Raw genomic sequence first — 20,167 nt, 5'->3', positions numbered from 1 at the left:
ATCCAGTGAGAAGAGGGACGTGGCTTTGCAGTTTTGCAGTCTCTTGAATGTTTGTCTGCATCTGCGTTGCATCTGTGGCAGTGTGTTTTGGTTGAAATCAATGAAGAGATCTGGCCTCACAGGGCTGAGCCGCCTTTTCAGGTAATCATGGACACTCTTCTCTGATGGTACACCCGGACTGGATGAATGGTAGAGTTTCTTACAGGTTGTTGTGATAACAGAATCTGAAACTGTGCCGATGGACTTTTGGTATTGTTACATTATCATCTGTTGGTCTGTTTTTACTTTGTTTTTTGTTTTTGTTATGTTTTGAGAAAGGGTCTTGCTCTGTTGCCCAGGCTGGAGTGCAGTGGCACCATCATAGCTCACTGTGGCCTCAAACCCCTGGCCTCAAGCAGTCCTCCCACCTTAGCCTCCTAAAATGTTGGGATTACAGGCATGAGCCACTGTACTTGGCCCTGTTTTTCACTTTGAGTGGAAATTTACCTATGCATAATTTTGGAAGACCATGTTTTGGTATTAATAATTTGAAAAATATTGGTTTACTGAGTTACCCAGATTTTTCAAATCTTCACACATTTTATTAAATATTATCCCAAAATCACATTACTATCACCCTGATCTCATGATAAAAGCCTTTAGATATTTGGAAGCTGATAGACTCACAGTGATGAATACAAGTTTTCCAAAATGCTGATTTTTACCTAAGCCTGAATTTTATTATTGGCAACAGATCCTGCAATTTGCTGTTTTGTGTTGTTTTGGAGAGGGTTTTATTTAGTTTTTTTGTTTGTGTGTTGTTTGTTTGTTTTAGAGACAAGGTCTTGCTCTGTCCCCCACGCTGGAATGCAGTGGCATCATCACAGTTCACTGTAACCTTGAACTCCTGGGCTGAAGCGATCCTCCTGCCTCAGCTTCTTGAGTAGCTGGGACCACAGGCACATCCCCCGACACCCAGCTATTTTTTTTAAAGAGATGGGATCTTGCTATGTTGTCACTGCTGTTCTTGTTACAAGGCCACCAGGTTGGTGTGCCTTCTGCACAGTAACCAACCAATACATGGAGACAGCAGGGTTTGCAGCAGAGAAAGCTTAATGATTGCAGGTGCCAAGCAAAGAGGTGGGAGGAGACCCTCAAATCCACCTCCCCTGGAGTTCTGGGCTGGGGTTCTTAAAGAGATTATGGAGGGTGAGGGGCTGGCAAAGCTGGGGTCACTGATTGGTTGGGATAAGGGGGATGAAATCAGGAGGTGGAAAATGCATTTGCTGGTGAGTCAGCTCCTGTGAGGTCCTTCCCACCAGCTGGCATCAGTAATTTTACTGTTATGCAGGACCTGAAAGAGTATCTCAGATGGAAATCAACCTTTTACAATGTTTAAGTTGTTCTCTCTATGGTAGTTAGAGGAACTATGATTTTGGGACAGGGTCTGTGTGATTCTGGGGCAGTAGGCAGCGACAGTTATGAGGAGAGGTCAGAGAGCCAGCCCACCTCGTCGTGACGCTGCCTGCACCGCCAGCTTAGTTCATTTCCCCTTCTCCCCCTCCCTTCTCCTCTGAATAATTTTATAAAGTTTACAGGGATGATTTCAGCCTCAAACCCTGTCTTCAAGTGGTGGTCCCACCCTGGCCTCCCAGCATGAGCCTCTGTGCCCGGCCTGTTTATTTTTAAATTTCATTTTTAAAAGTATATATTTGACAGATTATAGTTGTATATATTTATGAGGTAGATAGTGATGTTATGATTTTTAAATACAATCATTTCAGTTTAAATCAAGCTAATTAACATAACCATCACCTCAGATATTTACCATCTTTTGTGGTGAGAACATTTGACATGTACTCTTAGCAATTTTGAAATGCACAAAACTCTATTTAATTATATTATGCTGCACAATAGAACTAAAAAATCCCCCCAAACCACAAATCATACCCTTCCTGTCTGACTGAGGCCTGGCACCCTTTGGCCATCATCTCCTCATTCCGCAAACCCTGGCCTCTAGGGACCAGCTTTCTGCCCTGCTTCTGTGAGCTCAGGTGTTTTAGATTCTACCTATAAGTGAGAAGATGTGGTATTTGTCTTCTGTGGTTTGGCTTATATCACTAGCGTGATGTTCTCCAGTTCCATCCATGTTGTTGAAAATGACAGAATTTCTTCCTTTTTAAAGGCTGAGGCTGGGTGCGGTGGCTCACGGCTGTAATCCCAGCACTTTGGGAGGCTGAGGCAGGCAGATCACTTGAGGTCAGGAGTTTGAGACCAGCCTGGCCAACATGGCAAAACCCCATCTCTACTAAAAATACACAAAATTAGGCCGGGCGCGGTGGCTCACGCCTGTAATCCCAGCACTTTGGGAGGCCGAGGCGGGCGGATCACAAGGTCAGGAGATCGAGACCATCCTGGCTAACACAGTGAAACCCTGTCTCTACTAAAAATACAAAAAATTAGCTGGGCATGGTGGCGGGCGCCTGTAGTCCCAGCTACTCAGGAGGCTGAGGCAGGAGAATGGTGTGGACCCGGGAGGCGGAGGTTGCAGTGGGCCGAGATTGCTCCACTGCACTCCATCCTGGGCAACAGAGCAAGACTCCGTCTCAAAAAAACAAAAAACAAAAAACACATAATTAGACGTGCGTGGTGGTGGCCACCTGTAATCCCAGCTACTCAGGAGGCTGAGGCAGGAGAATCACTTGAACCCAGGAGGTGGAGGCTGCAGTGAGCTGAGATCACGCCACTGCACTCCAGCCTGGGCGATAGAGTGTGAGACTCCGTCTCAAAAAAAAAAAAAAAAGGCTGAATAGTATTTCATTGCTTGGGCGCATGCACACACACACATATTTACACACACATATATACTCACACACACATATATACACAGACATACACATATATACTCACACACACATATATACACAGACATACACATATATACCCACACATACACATATATACACAGACATACACATATATACACACATACACATATATACACAGACATATGTAACACACACATAGACACACACATACACACATATATACACACACACATAGACACACACATATATGCATACGTACACATAGACATATACATACACACATATACACACACATCACCCCCCCACACATTTTCTGTATCCACTCATCCACTGATGGACACTCAGGTTGATTCTGTAACTCGGCTGTTGCGAACAGTGTGGCAATGAACATGGAAACGCAGGTGTCTCTTCAACACGTTGATTTCATTTCCTTTGGAAATATACGCAGGAGTGGGGTTACTGGATCTGCTCTGTTGGTTTTTAGGTGGAAGGCTTTAGATAGGGTCTGCCTCTGTTGCCAAGGCTGGAGTGCAGTGGTGTGATCTTGGCTGACTGCAATCTCTGCCTTCTGTGCTCAAGCGATTCTCCTGCCTCAGACCCCCAAGTAGCCAGGATTACAGGCACGTACCACCACGCCCGGCTAATTTTGGTGTTTTTTTGGTAGAGATGGAGTTTCACCATGTTGCCCAGGCTGGTCTGAAACTCCTCAGTCGAGCAATCCACCTGCCTCGGTCTCCCAGTTCTGGGATGACAGGAGTGAGCCACTGCGCTGGGTTCATGCATTTTTGAGGAAACACCTGCGCAGCACACAGCCAGCAACACCACAGTGTCTCAGTTGTCCTTCCAGGAAAGTCCTGCTCCCCACTATGCAGTGGGTCCCCCGGCTAATTCAGCTGGAGTCCCCGTCGCTCGAGAGCCTCCTCCCAGGAAAACGCCCTTTGCTGCAGCAGCTTTCTGTTTTCCCTGGTTCCATGCATGGAACTGAGCTTCGGTACAGTTCATCATTTGTGCTGCTTCAACAAAGACCTTCTTAGGGAAATGGCCTCTTCTCTGCTTTAATTCTGAGCACGCACTGGTGAAGGACACTATATCTGAGCCGAGGCCCAGGGTGTCACCCATCAGAGCCTTTCATCATCTGTGCAGATGTCAGCACGGGGAAGGGACACCTCCTTCACATAAAAACGGCTTAGACCTTGCAGGCTCCTGGAAGGTTCTGAGGACCCCAGGGTTATGTGGGCCACACTCTGGGGAGCAGTGTCTATGGCCCTGTGTTTGGCCAAGCCCCCCGTTCTGATCTTTACTTTCTCCACCCAGTGCTAAGCTTTCTCTTCTTGCTTCTAACACTGAGTGGGGTCCGGGGTGTCCCCCACCCCACGGCCTCCCAAAGTCCCTGGTTCCGGGCTGCTGTGAGCATCCTCCTGAGTCCCCATGGGGTCCTGGGGGCCTTTCCCTCCGGGGCAGAGTGGCGGAGTCCCCAGCCTACACACACGAGCTCGGCCCAGTGCCCCCACACTGACCTAGGGCTGGCCCCTCGCAGTCTTCCCTTCCCTTGTCAAACACCCCTCCCTCTGTCTCCAGAGCGCCGGCGAGCCAGGCGGGCTCCACTCCCTCCGTGAAGCCTGCCCCTGAGCGCAGATGTGCAGGCTGGCATTCCTGCCCGCTGTGAGCATGGAGGGGCCTGGCCTTGGCCCGGCACTTCCTGACACGGTTGTGGGGTCGGGGCTGCTGGGTTCTTTGTCTCCCTGTGCGGCCAGGCCGGCAGGTGGGTGTAGCTAGGCGGGCTCCAGCAGCCCCAACAGCTTGGGGGCAGCGGCTGAGCTTGCTGGGGCCTGTGGCTTCTCCGGGGCCTTAGGTCTGTGTTCCCTGCATCCGCTAAGTCCAGGGGTGGGAGCAGGGCCTCACAGAGGGGCCTGGGGCTGGGAGACTGGGGAGGACTGTGGGCAGCCAGTGGCCCCTGGCAGAGGCCCAGCCGTAGGCTCACTGGCATGGGGGCTGGTCTGCCTCCTATGCCCAGGACGTCTTGGCCGGGGGTTTCCATGCCTGGGACCCACGTTCAGCCTGGAGATGGAAGTCAGGGTAGCAGGGATGTAGCAGGAGGTGGCCTCTGTGTGACAGCGGGTGCTGGTGGCGAGGGGCCCACCGGGTGGAGCTCCTGGGGGCATTGAGGAGCTGGGCAGTGGGCTGCAGTGGGGTGCCCTGGGGCCAGGAGGGCAACTGGGGCAGGCAGGCTGTCCCCTCACCCTCTGGGTCTCTCGTGGGGGCCTAGGGCAGCAGGTCTGGAAGGAGTCAGGTGCTGGGGGCAGCCGAACCCGCCCCAGCTCAGCCGCCCCTGCTGGTGGTTTCTCTGGGATAGGGTCCTGCCCTCTCTGGGCCTCAATCTCTCCCTCCAGAGAGTGGACTCTCTCGTGGGCTGGGTGGCCAGTGGGGCCTCAGGCCAGGAGGGTGAGGGCGCCCCTCTGTGACATCTTTCCTGGAGAGGCTGAGGCTCCCGCTTCTACCTGCCCTCAGGGGGCTTCCTGAGCCAGAGGATGCCAGCCAAGGGTGTGGCACCCCACTTCCTGGGCACTGCCGCAGAAGGTGGGAGGGAGGATGGGAGGATGTCAGAGGAGCAGGCCGGGGCTTGTGGGGGCCTCCGGTACCTCTGCTGGGAGCTCGCAATCCAAGGGACACAGCGGGAGAGGCCACCGCAGGTATTGAAACAGAAGCAGCCGGCGAGCCCTCCAGAGGTGGGAGCCCTCCGGGGGCGGGAACCCTCCAGAGGTGGGAGCCCTCCCGGGGTGGGAACCCTCCAGAGGTGGGAGCCCTCCCGGGGTGGGAACCCTCCAGGGGTGGGAGCCCTCGGGGGGTGGGAGCCAGCTTGGACTCGCTGGCCCTGAGCAGGCACCTGGGCTCTCCCCGTGGGTGAGAGCAGCGGGTGGGCAGGCTGGGAACTTAGTGCTGCAGGACCTGCTGAGTGGGTGCCACTTCATCCTCCAGGGGCTTCGAGGGCAGAGGTCCCTGCCTAGAGGAAGATCTGCTGATCTGCGTGTGGTTGTTGCACCCTGGGCACTCGGTCTGGAGCTGGGCCTGGGCCTGGGCCTGGGCTGTGCTTCCTGATTCAATGGGGACAGGGTCCAGGGGACCTCTCCACCCTGTCCCCCACATGGCCCGGTCCAGCCTGGCCCCGAGTGACGTTGTCAGTGAGAGTTGCCCATGGCAGCACGTCCAGGGTCTGAGCAGAGGCTGAATGCCTGGCACCGGCAATGTCCCCTTCTTAGGCCAGGGTCTGGGCTCCTGGGGATCGGCCAGCACCCCACGGCCAGGGCGGGGAGCAGCAGGTCTCGCTGGGGATGGCCCCATGACAAGACCAGCCGGTGCTCCTCTGACCTGTAGGCCCTCTCCAGCTCTCCAGGAACCGCAGAGACCAGTGTGGCTGGAAGTAAGGGCACCACTCTGGGGCCACCGTGGCTCTCAGGGCAGGACTGGGTGGGCAAGCGTGGACTGCGTCTGTCCTGCACGGGGACTCTGGCTCGCCCGGTGCCGTGCTGTGGGGCCCACGCCAATGGCTGACCTCATGGTCCTCCGTGGCCTCGCCTAGGCTTGCGGCCGCCGACGTGGCATTGTTGCCTAATTAGGTTGGACTGTGCCAGCCCCAGCGGAGCCCACGCCCGGCCCTCGCGCCGGCAGACGTGTCGGGGCACAGCTCCTGCACTCCTGCTGCCTCAGGAACTGCTCAGGAACCTGCCGGTCTCCGGCTGGGACGGTGGCTGGATCAGCTCAAGCCTCCAGGGCCCTGTGGCTGAGGGGCTGAGTGCTCATTCCAGCTGCCTCGGGGAACCTGGGCTGGGAGACCCCATGACTGGGGGTGAGCCTGGAGCCAGGGCAGTGCGGTGAGAGGCTCCAGAGAGAGGGCTGGGCACCACCAGGCTTGGGTGAGGAGGGAGGCCTCCGGTCAAGAGTGAGCTGAGAGTCCTGGGGGCCCCGGGGTGGGTGGCGGCCCAATGCCCTCTCCCTGCCATCTTCTGGGGCCAGGGATGCCAGAGGTGCCGGGCCAGCCAAGTCTAGGTCTGTGCCGATTGGAGGGGGTGGGTGAGGCTGGAGGGCCAGGGCCTGGGGTGTGTGGGGTGGGGGGACAGGTGGCCAAGGGGCCCTCCTTCCTGAGGATTGGGTGTGAGGAGGGAGGCGAGGTCAAGGCTGGGGGTCCTAGCTGCCAGGGCTGCTTCTAGGGCCCTGGGGAGAGAGACAGGCCGCCAGGAGCCTGGCCCTCCCAGCCCTGGCTGTTCTTACTACCTGGCAGGGCATGGCTCTGGGTGTCTGAGGGCCCAGGACTCCTGATGTCCATCTGTGCTGGGCAGGCTGGGAAGAATCCAGGCCTAATGGCCAAGGCCTCCACCTGGCCCCTGTTAATCCCCTCCCCAGGGAGGGCACTCACCTCTCTGAGGGGTGGGCATCAAGGAAAAGGTGGCCAGAAAGGCTCTGAAAGGAGCTGGCCTGAGAGTGAGGAGCTGGCGGGTGGTGTGTTATGGGCAGGGAGGCTGAGCAGAGGCTGGTGGGACGGAACGCCTGGGCCAGGATGAGGAAGCTGTTTGGAGCCTGGGGCCCCTTCTGGGGGAGCAATGAGAGTTAGGGGTTTGGAGCTCAGCCAAGCAGAGCTGCCCTTAGCAGACGTAACCAGGGAGACCAGAGGGGACTTGATTCACTGCATGGACTGCATGGTGACTGAAAGGGCTTGAGACCCTGGCCTCAGGAGTGACACTGGTGAGACCATAGGGCTGGAGAAAGGAGAAAGGGCTGCCCGCCATGCCTGGGGCTCCTCCTTGGGGCCGTGGGGCCCCAGTGTGCCATGAGGGCTGGCAAGTACCTCCTGTACCCAGCACAGCAGGAGGGCCTGGGGGGGCTGGCCTCAGAGACACCCCAGGCATCTCTTGCTTTGCAAATGTGTTCCTGGGAGACTGGCTGGTTTCTGTAAAGTGACTCCTGTTTTGCCTTTGAATTTCATCAAGCTGTGGGGAAAGTGTCAGCACAGAGAAACAGCTGGAGCATGGAGGAAGCTGTGGCCTCGGGTCCCTGGTCTTCTGGCTTCCTCTGTGACTGCCCCAGAGACTTGGGGTTTCAGGGCAGAGTCCTGTGGCTCTCCCCCCCTGCCCTTTGGTCATTCCCACCTGACTCTTCAGACACAGCTCCCCAGCCTCACCGCGCTGGCCTATTTACCTGTAAGGTGCAGTGAAGCTGGGCTGCAATGCAGTGCTTGCCAGCAGGGGTCACTGGGCACACACTGTGCTCCCTCCCCCGAGTTATGCACCTGCCTAGACAGACCTCACCCACCAACTCCCTCTGGCCTTCTTGCTCTCTCTAGGTGTGTGATGAGCTGCTGGCCCAGGCTACACCCCGACAAGGGACATCAGGGGCCCTGGGAGCAGAGGGACCTGGGAGCAGCCTCCTCCTGCCTCCTGTGGATGGCCGGCCCCAGCTGGTGATCCCAGCCAGTCCCAGCTTTCAGTTGCTGCCCGCACCGACGGTCCTCAGTCCTACCATGATGGTTCCCCCGACAGCCGGCCCCCTTCCTGGCCCAGCTCTTCCGCCTGAGGACCCAGGGCCGGATCTGGAGAGCAGGTGGCTTTTCCTGAGCGCCAACATTCTGCCCGTGGGTGAGTGAGGCCCTGGCTACCCACACCAAGCCAGAGAACATTGTTCTTTTCCTGCTGAGTGCGTCTCTGTTTCCTGGAGCCCAGGGACAATATGGTTCAGGGTTCAGTTCAGTGACCGTGATGTCCCGTGATGTCACCTGGGGAGAACTGGGGCTCTGCTAGCACCCCAGGACAGGTGGGGCTGCCACGTGCAGAGGAGCCTGGCATGCAATTCAAGAGCTCTCAGTGTGTGTCCCTTCGTGTGGGCAGAGAGGGGATGGGTTCATTCTCGGGGGATGGCTCTCTGCCCACCTGCTGCACTGCGGGGTCTGGGAGAGGTACCCCTGCAGCTCGTGATGCTTCCTTCTTGGTCATGTTGTCACCGTCAGAAGGGCGAAGGTCTCTCGATGTGGCGGATAGCTCTGGGGTCTAGTGTGGAGACTTTGGGGTGTGGAGCTGGTACCCTGAGCTCCTGAGCTTCTGCTGGGATGCCCTGGAGTGGCAGGCCTGTGGCTGGCTGCCCTGCGTGTACGTGTGTATGTGTGTGCACATCACTATCTGCCGCTTCTGCTCCCCCTGGGGGCCCCTGCTGCTCTCTGGGCGGCTGCTCCCAGGCAAGAACCATGGCAGTGGTGAGCGTGTGTGCGTGTGTCTGCCTGCACTCGTAAGAGTCTGCACCTGTGCCTACATGGTGTGTGCCCAAGTGCGTGTGTGTGTGTGCTCATGGTCCGTGCATGCCTGTACCTTGCAGGGGTGGCTCCGGCTTGTTAATCCCACATTCTCCAGATGTGCCCAGACAGGTCTTCACCATCTGAGGGTGGAGCTGTGCCTGTGGAGCTGCACACAGCCCCTGCCAGGCTTGGGGCCCTGGCTTTCAGCGCTGTCTGGAATGGACACCAGGGAAAGGGGAGATGGGATGAGGGAGGGAAGCAAGCTGCGCCCCCTCCTCCAGAGCTTCCAGAGTCCTGGAGAGCTTCCAACTCTGGCAGGGCCTGGGGGCGGGAGGAGCCAGCGGTCCTATATGCAGAAACAGTATCAGGTCCAGGGGCAACGGTTCCCAGGATAGGGGACTCCTGCTGCGTACCCGTCTGCTGCTGGCCCTGCCCCTCATCACAGTCCCTGCCTCTCCGTCCCTACCCCTTGTTACTGTCCCTGCCCCATGCCTGGGTGGTGGATGCTGAGGGAGGGCAGTCTTGTGCTGGGTGCTGGGCCTACCCTCATCCTGGGGCCTTTCTGGGAGGCTCCTTGGTTGAGCCTGAATCGTGTCCCTTTCCCTTGAGTCGTTGCCTGCCCCCACTGATGCCAGCTCAGTTACCTGTGCACATTAGGGTGGTGGTTGGCAAGGTGCCCCGGGTGGTGTCAGCCTCTGGCCTGCTCCAGGACAGGCTCGGCTCTGCCTGTTGGGTTTCAGGGTCCCAGGTTGGGGGGCTTGCATGGAGCCTCTTGCATTTACCAGGCATCAGCTTTGTGCTGCCTCCTCTGGGACTCACGGCCATGGCTGCCCACAGTGAGGCCAGGCCCCACTCTGCAGATGAGGCGGTGAGGACCCCACAGTGCTGGGGCTGGCACCTGGCTGGCGACTGTCTCATCCTCCTGGCTCACACCCTCAGCCCTGAAGCGGTGGGCAGTGATGGGGATGGGGGTCGGGTCCGCTTGGGAGTGCAGCTTGAGGGTGAATAACTGAGCACTCCGGCTGGGACTGGGGCAGGTGGACAGCAGGGGGCCCAGGTTGGGGGCCGTGGGACAGCACTGGGGCCAGCTCCCTGCCCTGCTGGCCCCTCATGGCTGATGGCACACCTCGTCCCCTGTGCAATTTGCCTTACCCCAGTTCTCGTGTATCCGTGGTAACGGGCTTTCATTTAGAGCAGCTTGATCCAGCTCCCGGGGCTAACGGGTGGGGGAGAATGCAAATGACTGCTGGGCACGTGGCCGGGCCCATGGCGCAGGCTGGGGTGTGCACCCGGCCCCCACACTCAGTGCCCTGGGCCCGGGGGCCCCTGCTGGGCATGACAAGGGTCTGAGCTGCCCAGACAGTGCACCCTCCAGGCTCTGGGAGCCCTCACTCCTGATCCCTGAGCCTCTCAGTGCCTGGGGCTAGATGCCAGAGGTGGAGGGTCAGAGCCCACTGTGCAAGCTTGCCTAGATGCACACTGCCGCCCTCCCACAGCAGGGAGGGTCCCCAGCTCCCCCGTCTGAAGGGGCTGTCACAGGAGCTGCCCCTGGGAGGTGCCTGGAGGTCTTTCCCGTTGGTCAGGTGGGGAGGGGTCTGTGGCAGTGCTCCCTTCTCTTCCCAGTGCACACACGGGCTGGGCAGAAGAACCTGGGCACCCTGCCTGCCTGTTACCCACCAGTGCCCATGGCTGGGCTTCAAGTACCTAGCCCTTTCCCCCTCCCATCCCTGAGGTTGGGGCCGTGTTTCCCTCTGGGAGGACTGGACAGCTTGGAGGTAGGGCCCCACTGAACTCAGAGGTGGGAGCCTTCTTCGGGCTGCCCCCTAATACTGAGCCAGCAAGGGTAAAGGGGGGTCCTCCTTCCACTGTTCCCCTTCCAGATTGGCTCCCGGTGCCCACTGTGTATGTGCTCAGGTGTCCGGGGAGGACCAGTGTGTTGTGGTGTGGGTGGTGGTGCTGGGAGCAGAGGCAGGCAGGTTTTGTGGGGCTGACTGCGTGTGCACCTGGGGCTGCTGGTGGCCTGGCCTCCCTGGCATCTCCATGTGGATATGTGGATGAGGCTGGCAGCATGACCCTACTTGGCCGGGGGCTGCTGAGGCCCATCCGGGCCGGTGTGCTCCTGTCCCCTGGAGTACTTCAGTGGGAGGCTGTGACTCTTGGGGCTCAGGGCTGCTGGAGTATGTGTCCCCCCATTCTCACTGAGCTGGAGCTGGAGCGGCTCAGTCTGGGCGCCTTGAGGCTGGCACAGGTGGGAACGGTGTGTCTGCACAGCAGGAGCCTCCCCGGGGGCTTTCTGACTTCAAAGTTCACTCAGATCTGCGTTTTCCCTCTGACTCTACACCGGCTCTTATGTTGGCGGCTCTTGTATGTTTCTTTTTTCCCTGATCATGAAAGCAAGACTCACTCAGAGGAGATGCTTTGGAAAATACAGAAAAAGACAAGGGAGAAAATCAGACCAGCCATTGCCATCCACCTCTCCCTGCTCCTTCGTGCCTTTGTGTGCCTGGGTGAGGCAGAGCCCCTGCCTGCTCCCCAACCTCCTCAGAGCCATCGACTCCCTCCCCAGATGCGCCCACGCTGGGGGTCCTGGATGATGTTGGCCGTTTGGTCCCTTCGAACCTTTGAATTTTCCCCTGGAGCCCGGCTTTGAGTGTCTGCCTCATGCTCCGAGGGGGCAGCAGTGCAGTCTCCCCCGGGCACCCAGGAAACTCGATGCGCTGCTGCCATCAATGTCGCATGAGGTTCTTTCACAGGCATTGCGCATCCGGCTTCGTGGCGGGTCTCCCGTTGTTTCCTTGGAGGCTGCGGGTCTCCCTGGGTGGCGTTTGATGTGTGTGCACCGAGCTCTTTGAGGCTCCCACCTTCAGCTTCTTACTGAGCAACAAAGGGAGGTGGCTGGGTGTGTCAGGGGCCGGCGGGGGCCTCGCCTGGGCATCTGTGCAGGGGGCACCGCGCCTTCCCCGGGTCAGTCCCTGCCTGAAGCCAGGTCAGAGGCTTTTCTAGAAGGAGGCAGGACACACGGACTCACCTTCACAGCCATCTACGACCTGGGAAAGTGGCCCCGGCTCCTTGTGCCGTGGGGCCCCTTCTCTCCCGGGCACCCACAGGGGCTCTGGCAGGGGTGTATTTCCCTCATGCACAGGTTCCTTATCTGTCTCCGCAGCTGTATCCAGAATGCAGTCTGGTTGTGGAAAGCAAAATTAAACGCTGCCTCTGTAGACAAAGCAGCTGCCGCCAGGTCTGGGCGGCACAAGCTCCGTCACTGGCCTCGGGGGCCCTGACTCTCCTTTGAGATGCAGAACCCTGGACACTGGGCCGTGGGACCCTCCAGTCCTGGAAGGGCCAAGTGTGGCAAGGGCCTGGCTTCCAGCAACCCCTTTCCCCCCACAGCCAGCAGAGGAGCCCCAGGCTGCCCGGGCTGCCAGCCGCATGAAAGGTGGGGAGAGCCTCGCCAGTTGTGTCCCCACTCGGGCCATGCAAGCTCCTCTCCCTGGTGCCACGTGCACTGATGATGTGCTTCACCTGGAAATCGAGGCTCCCTGTGGAAACCACCCCCGGACAGGATCAGCTGTGGGTTGTGTATGTCCTTGGGCGCCCATGCTGTGCCCAGGCTGCCCATGAGAGCTGAGCCTGCACGGGAAGGCAGGCCCCTAGAAGTGTGTCCCCGTGGCCCAGAGCTGGCTTCTCAGGGAGGATTTGTTCTGAGAAGTCCGTGGCCTGCGAGCCTCAGCACACAGCAGGCCGGGCAGAACACCGGGGTTCAGGGACCTGGCTTTGTCAGCAGTAGGAGGCAGGTGCATTGACCCGGGTGGTCCTGCCTGGGCTGCAGAGAAGTGGGCAGTCCAGGAGCTCTGCTGGGAGGAGGGGTGGAGCTCACCAGGATGAAGGAGAGCATGTGGAAGATGGTCCCGGGGGTGAAGACCTTTCTTCCAGGAAACCCTGTCACCTGCGGACAGTGAGCAGGCCAGAGGCTGGGCAGGGGCCGTGGGGGGTGGGGCCTGGGTGCTGCCTCTTGCAGGGAGGGCACCTGGGCTCGGGGTGTTTCCTCACAGAGGATAGGGGAGTGAGGCTCATGCCCAGGGTCCCCGGGCTCTGGGCTGACAGGTGATCTCACACCACCCTGGGTAGTCAGAGGGCACCAGCAAAGCTGTTTTAGGTTCCAAATGGCTGGAGGCTGGATGCACGTGTTAGTGAGGCGGGGATAGCAGGCGTGGGGGCCTCTCTTTGCAGGGACTGGGGAAGGGGCTGGGGACCTCAATGGGGTCCCTGGGGAGGACAGAGGTGGGAATAGTTGCTGGCTGGCAGGGCCCGAGTGCAGCGTGACACGGCTCTCAGAGCCCACAGCACGCCTGGCCAGCTGTGATCTCCAGGAGGGGAGACTGGGTTTCCAGGGTCCTTTGATGGCTGTGGAATACAGCCAGGGTGGAGAAGATGATGAACTGTGGGCAGCTGGGGTCCAGAGCCCCTGCGACGGGAGGCTCAGCTCAGCCTGGAGTGAGTGGCCCCACACCTGGGGGGCTCATCTGGGGACACCTGCTCTGCCCAGTGTGGGGTTGAATTTGCTGCTGAGACTTGGGCTCTCATCATCTCTCTCCCTCTGGCCAGGAAAAGAGTGATGGCCCCTCCTCCTTTCCTCCCTCCTCTCCTCCTCCCTCCTCCCTTCTTCCCTTCTCCCTCCTCCCCTCCTCCCTTCCTCCCGCTTCCCTCCTCTCTCCTCCCTCCTCCCTTCTTCCCTCCTCCCCTCCTCCCTTCCTCTCTCCTCCCTCTTCCCCTCCTCCCTCCCTCCTCCCCTCCTCCCTTCCTCTCTCCTCCCTCTTCCCCTCCTCCCTCCCTCCTCCACTCCTCCCTTCCTCCCTCTTCCCCTCCTCTCTTCCTCCCTGCTCCCTCCTCCCTCCTCTCCTCCTCCCTCCTCCCTCCTCTCCTCCTCCCTCCTCCCTCCTCTCCTCCTCCCTCCTCCCTCCTCTCCTCCTCCCTCTCCTCCTCCCTCCTCCCTCCTCTCCTCCTCCCTCCTCCTCTCCTCCTTCCTCCCTCCTCCTCTCCTCCTTCCTCCCTCCTCCTCTCCTCCTTCCTCCCTCCTCCTCTCCTCCTTCCTCCCTCCTCCTCTCCTCCTTCCTCCCTCCTCCTCTCCTCCTTCTTCCCTCCTCCCTTCCTCCCTCCTCCCTTCCTCCCTCCTCCCTTCATCCCTCCTCCTTTCCTCCTTCCTCCCTCCACCTTTCCTCCTTCCTCCCTCCTCCCTCCTCCCTCCTCCCTCCAAGGTCAGTGGTGGCTCCCCAGGGCTTGGCTGTCACCTGTGGCTCTGTCTCCTGGGAGGCCTGGAGAGGCAGGGATGGGTGGCTGTGCAGGCTGTGCTGGCAGGCATGGCCCGAGGGTCAGGCTAGTCCCTTCTCCTAGTGCCCTGGAAACTGGCACTGAGTGGGCACATGCAGCCTTGTCCCAGGCACAGTGGCTCCTGGAGTCTGGTGAAGAGGGCAGGGCTGGTCTTCCTGGGCCAGGGTGGGTGACCTGCAGGCAGGGGAGGGTGTGGGCAGCATGGCCCATCTGGTTAGAGCGTCCCAAGAGACCACCCAGCTGAGGCCTCGTGGGGAGCTCTGGGGCCAGGGTGCACCTTGGGTGGGAGTGAGCATGGGGACCTGAGGTGCTGCTGGGGCCCCTCCCCGGGGCTTTGCTCCCAAGACCCTCCCACAGTCCTCAGCCCAGACAGGGCCACCAGGCCTCTCGCCTTCTGCGGAGCAGGGCAGACCCCATGGGTCAGGTGCTCAGTGTTGCCCCGGGGCCCAGCGGGCAGATGAGGGAGCAGCAAGGCCAGAGCAGGGCCCCGGGTCATGGAGGGCTTGGCTGGGAGGGAGCAGGCTTGGGTTATGGCCCGGGGTCACTCTGCCAATTTCGGTGCCTTGGTGGGCTGCGAGCCCCTTCTCTCCGAGCACAGACTCCTGTTCCAGAGCTCCCCACATTCTCTAGGGTTGCTCCACGCAGTGCGCAGCCCCTACTCCTGTCCAAGACTGACTTAGACCTCCTCTGGCCAGCTGGACAGCTCTACCCAACTGAAATCTCAAATTCATCATCCCTGAAGACTCAACCTCAGACCCCGACTCCAGGCCTCCCTGCTGGGCAAATAGCACCCACCGCAACTGGGGGGTCCAGATCCTGGGAACACCCTCCCACCCACCATCCGACTCACCCTGGGGATTTCTCTCCTGTCCCACGTCCCCCTCTTTGTTCCACCCCTGCAGCCCCCACCCCTTCAGAACCACCCTCAAGTCACACCTGGCTAAGCAGGGGCCATAGCCAGGTGGCCTGCTCCCTGCCTCTCCCTCTAGGGACAGGCAATACACACACGCACACGCACACACGAAGGCACACACATTTGTGCAGACATGCACATACACGTGTGCACACCACACACATACGTGCACACACATATGTATACCCACCCCCACACACACACGTAGGGAAACACGTGTACATACAACACATGTTCACATGCCTCCAAACCACACACGTGCACACACAATACATACACCCATGCACCCACACACGGCCGTCCATCTCAGTGGTCTTCCGGAACTCGCCTCTCACCGCCTCCTCTTTGGCCTCGAAGGCCTTCCACGATCTGGCCCCTGCCTGCCTCTGCCACCCCACCCCAACTGAGCGGCCACCAAGGTCCCTCCAGGCCCGCCTGGCACTTGCTGCCTCAGCGTTAGTAAAGTTCTTGGCAACTTGGTTGTGTGCCGGCTTTGCAGGTCCCTGGCCTGAGGCCTCCCCCAGGGCAGGGTCATACTGCGCTCCCAGCCACCTGGCTCAGAGCCCTGGGGAGGCTCACAGCGTGCCTGTTGGCAGCTGCGGAAATGAGCAAGCGCGGAGACGAACGGCGCTCAGCAGACGGTGTGCGCTGGCGCCCGGCCCTGTGCAGGCGACAGTTGGTTTACAAGGAAGCATGCAGTAGGCCCGGCTGGCGTGGGGTAAGAAGAAAGGGCAGGGCCCAGTGTCCCTGGGTCCCACCAGTCTCTGCCCCCTGGCACCCCTGGGGCATGACTGTGAGGCCGAGGGGCCCAGGGTCAGCCCAGGTCAGCAGGAGGCCTAGGGGAGGGTCTGTCCAGGAGGCACTCCCTCCTGTACTGTCTCCCATGTCCCTGCCATGTCCCCTCCAGCTCACCTCCGGCAAGGGTGTGCACACGTGACCCCGGGCTCCATCAGAGAGGGCAGCGTGAGGGCTCTGGGTGTGGGTGCCCACAGGAAGGGGAGGGGGCCAATGCTTCTCCACATCGTCCTTGCCGATTGCCCAGGATAGAGCACCCCTGGCCACTGCGGCTAGGGCAGGTGAAGGTCCCTTCTTGCCCCCGCCTCCCAACACCTGCTCCCCACAGCCTGGAGGTCTATTTTCCTCCAAATTGGCTCAGATCATTCCAGCTGGGAGCAGCCCCCGTCCCGCTGCCTGCCCACCAGTCTGCCACCCTCCCTGTGTGCCAGAGGGGCCTCTGGTCCCATGGGCAACTTCCCTGCAGATCTGGGGGCCTTCAGGGGGCGCCGCATGTGCAGGGGGGAACCAGGGCAGTTCACGGCAGCATTGAGTGTTTTGCCCCACTCCGCTGGCGTGGGCTGCCCTGCCCAGGGATCTGGATGGGCCGATGGAGCCCAACTCTGGCCACATGGGTGGCTCCAGGTAGAAGTGGCTTTGACTATGCCCTCCCAGCCCTGACCCAGCTCCCAGGGTCCCTGTCTTGCTAGACCTGGACAGAAATATCTCCCTTGCCAATGAGAGAGGCTGTTTCAAGGCAGGATACCATGTCTCTGGGGACCCTGGGCAGGTGCCTTTCTCTCTGTGTGCCTCAGTGTCCCCCTCAGAGAAAAGGGTGTGTCAGGCCTCAAAGATTCCTAAGGGCAGGCAGTGCCTATAAAGACCTTTGGCCCCCTGAGAGTGTCCTCACCCTTCTCGCTGGCACCAGCCCATGCAGCAAGGTGCCTGGGGGTCTCGGAGCAGGAGGCTCAGCCCTGCCCTGTGGGCTCCCACCCACCCCAGTGCTGGCCAGACCTGGTTCCCGACCCCAGGGCTGCCCCCGGGTTCTGGGCCCTGTTCATGGGAAGCTGAGCCAGGGGCAGCTGATCCCATCCCACCCGTTCGCTGTCTTGAGTTCTGATTGAGAACGGGATGTCTTCAGACCAGATGCTGGTGGAAAATGAAACACACACTTTCTAAATTTAGCTGCTGAGGATTGCACGTTTACCCAATTAAGCCCATTGATTGAGTTGCGTGCACTTGCTCTCTCTGCAGTGCTCAGCTGTGCCTCTCTGGGCTGTCTGTCCTCCACGGTGACCTCAGGCTGCAGAAGGGCCTCTGAGACCTCCCGCCCAGGTCTCTGGCCCTGAGCCATCTGTTTACCTGGGGCTGACACTGTCGCCCTCGGGGGAGAGTCCCGGGGTCCATGGGGAGAGCCCGTCAGAGTCCGGCTGGATTCTTCTCCACTGAGGAAAGGCATTGCTTGAGAGACACCGCAGCCAGGCCTCGCCAGAGTGTTCGAGGGCAGCGGGCACGCGGCTCCCTGCCTGCAGGGACCTCACGATCTTAATGTGAAGGGCAGACTCAAAATCAGGGCAAGGTCATGTCCGGGACACTGCGGCGGACAAGGCAACCAGGGAGGCTTCCCAGAGGAGGTGCCTTGTTCCTGACCTTGGAAACCAGGCAGGGGTGGGCAGGGGGCCTGTGGAGAAGGGGGAGTCAGTCTTGGTGGAGTGTCTATGAGGGAAGGGCAAAACAGGGTAGAGAAGGCAGCTGCAGCCAGTCCACAGGGCCCTGGGTGCCAGGCTGAGGGGTCCGATGTAGCCTGCGGTCCAGCTGCAGGGGTGGGTGTATTGGAGTGAGGCCTGCAGGCCAGATGGGGTCTGTGGGTACGGCCCAGGAAGTGGCCCATCTGGGAGCGCCTGGGAAGGAAGACTGGCTGGGAGGGTTGGAGCTGGGGAGGCTCTCGGGTGGGGGGCAGGCGGTGTGCCCTGGCTGCTGGAGTTGCCCCCAGGAGCACCCGGTGATGGTGGTGGGTGTCTCCACACAGTCCGCCGTGAGCAGGCGGCCTCTCTCCATGTCTGTCGCTGGCCTTGCCCGACCTGCCCAGGGATCTTGCATGCTTCGACCAGGGATTCTTGAGCCTCTGGCTCTGGATGGAGATTTCTTTCATGGTTTCCAATGTGCATTTCAGTTTTGGCTTCATGCAAGAGGCCAGGTTTCTGTCTCATTGCTGTTGGTGTCGTCTCTCTGCCTCTGTCCCTGGGTCCCTGGTGCTTGGCCACGTCCCCCTGGGAATGGAAGGCTGTGGGTCTTTCCTCCTGGGGTCTCATCTGAGGCCACTGAGCTCCACAACTGCCAAGATCTGGCTGTGCCCAGGTGGTCCTGCCCGCAGGAAACTGCCCGTGACCATGCTGTCTGGGAAAAGGGGTACAGATGAGCATGGTTCAGCGGGCACTGCCCGCTCCAGGTGCCCAGGAAGTGGAGGGGGTGGGTTCCCATCCTGACTGCACCCGGCTCCAGGTGGTCTCTAAGCCAGGTAGTGAAGGGGGTGCTCAGGCTTTCATCTGAGAAAAGCCCTTAGAGGGCCGGGGGATGGGAAAAGTGGAGGAGAGAGCCCCCCTGCCAGCCCCCCTGCCAGCCCCTGCTGTGAAGCCTCAGAAGCCAAGAGGCGCTGGCACCACAGGTATGGTCCCAGAGCGACTCCCAGCTCCAAGCAGGCGTCTCATCCGGCCTGGGCTTGGCTTCTGCCAGCTCCTGGGCCTGCGCTGGGGGGTGCTGAGCGTGGAGGCATGGGGTGGGCAGGAGCCTGGGCACGTTCATTCACAGCACAGAGCTCTGTGGGTACTCTTTCATTCACCCACACCTCATTTATTCCTCCTGCACGTTTCTGAGCGTCGACTGGCACGTCCGTCCTCCACTCATCTGCTGAGTCCACTCTCTCTTTGGGATCCCAGACCAGCTGATGCTGTCACGGCGGGGTTTCCTCCTGCGAAGGAGAGGGAGGAGCGGCAGCTCTGCCCTGGCCTGGGCATGAGGTCCCTGGTGTAGGGGTAAGCAGAGAAGCTGCAGGAGCCAGCACCCCAGGAGAGGAAGCCAGGGTGGAGTCTGGGAGTCCCGTGTGCCGGTGTGGCCAGGGCAGCCAGGAGCCAGCCTTTCCTTGGAGGAGAAGCCCAGGAGCTGCCGCACGGTTCACCGGGGGAGGAGCGGCTCTCTTCGCCTTCCATCCACAGCCCCCATTAAGGCAGCCACACCTCAGGGTGCAGGGCTCTGTCAGCCCCTCAGGGTAGTGATGACAGAGGCTTCACTGCAGGCTCATGGTCCTGGGCAGAGGCCGCTAGAGCCCGCCCAGCCTCAGCCAGGTGAAACATCTGGGAACACACACCCAGCACAGAGTCTCCAGGGCTGTGTGGAGATGGCACTGCCTGGTGCTCCTGGAAAGCAGAAAGCCTCGGGAGCGGAGCTGGCCCTGCAGGCGGCAGGACGCAGTCTCTCCACGGTGAGCTTTGCACCAGAAGGAATCCTGACCATGCCCCAGGCTCTGGGGCACAGCCAAGCAATAGATGGCTTGGGGGAGTCAGAAACCTCCTGGGCTTCAGCAATCGGGAAAGAACCACAGACACCAGCAGGTCTATTCCTGGGGAAACTGAGGCCTGGAGGGGAGACTGAGGCCTCTCGTGAATCTGTGAGGATCCAGGACGTGCACCTGTGTCTTCTGTCTCCTCTTCAGCCACTGTGCCAGGGCCAGATGGTGGGCCGGGTCTGCTTTGGAGAGCAAAATAGAAACTCTGGCAACACTGGTCCCAAGTGACACGCTCCCACGCACCCCTACCCCACCCCGGCCTCCTCCCTGGCTCCCAGCTTGGCGCCCATCTCGGGCCTCATCTCAGACTCAGCCTTTCCTCTCCCTGGCAGGCAGAGCTGACGGGCTCAGGGACGTGTGTGTCCTTAGTGGCCTGTGCCCCTTTCTCAGCTCTGGTGAAGACCCCCTCTCAGTCTGAACCACTCATATTAGACCAAGAGAACAAAGTCCAGGGACCCTTGGGTGCAGAAGCAGCATGGTATGGGTGCACGGGGCTGCCCTAGGGT

The 20,167-nt window shown here is 59.9% G+C and overlaps 1 protein-coding gene across 1 annotated transcript in view; it reads left to right on the top strand.

Moving 5' to 3' along the window:
• Window positions 1-6,524: 6,524 nt before the first annotated feature.
• The window catches only part of PLCH2 (phospholipase C eta 2), a 76,198-nt gene continuing 62,555 nt past the window's right edge, over window positions 6,525-20,167 (top strand). The window contains exons 1-2 of the mRNA XM_063715732.1: window positions 6,525-6,676; window positions 8,143-8,434. Of these exons, the coding sequence (XP_063571802.1) occupies window positions 8,320-8,434 (115 nt within the window). The 5' untranslated portion in view covers window positions 6,525-6,676; window positions 8,143-8,319. The remainder of the gene's footprint in view (window positions 6,677-8,142; window positions 8,435-20,167) is intronic.

Source organism: Pongo abelii, chromosome 1 (assembly GCF_028885655.2).
Source record: "Pongo abelii isolate AG06213 chromosome 1, NHGRI_mPonAbe1-v2.0_pri, whole genome shotgun sequence".
In the NCBI taxonomy this organism is placed as follows: Eukaryota; Metazoa; Chordata; class Mammalia; order Primates; family Hominidae; genus Pongo; species Pongo abelii.
Note: the sequence above shows the minus strand (reverse complement) of the source record. Positions and strands in the feature narration are given on the sequence as shown.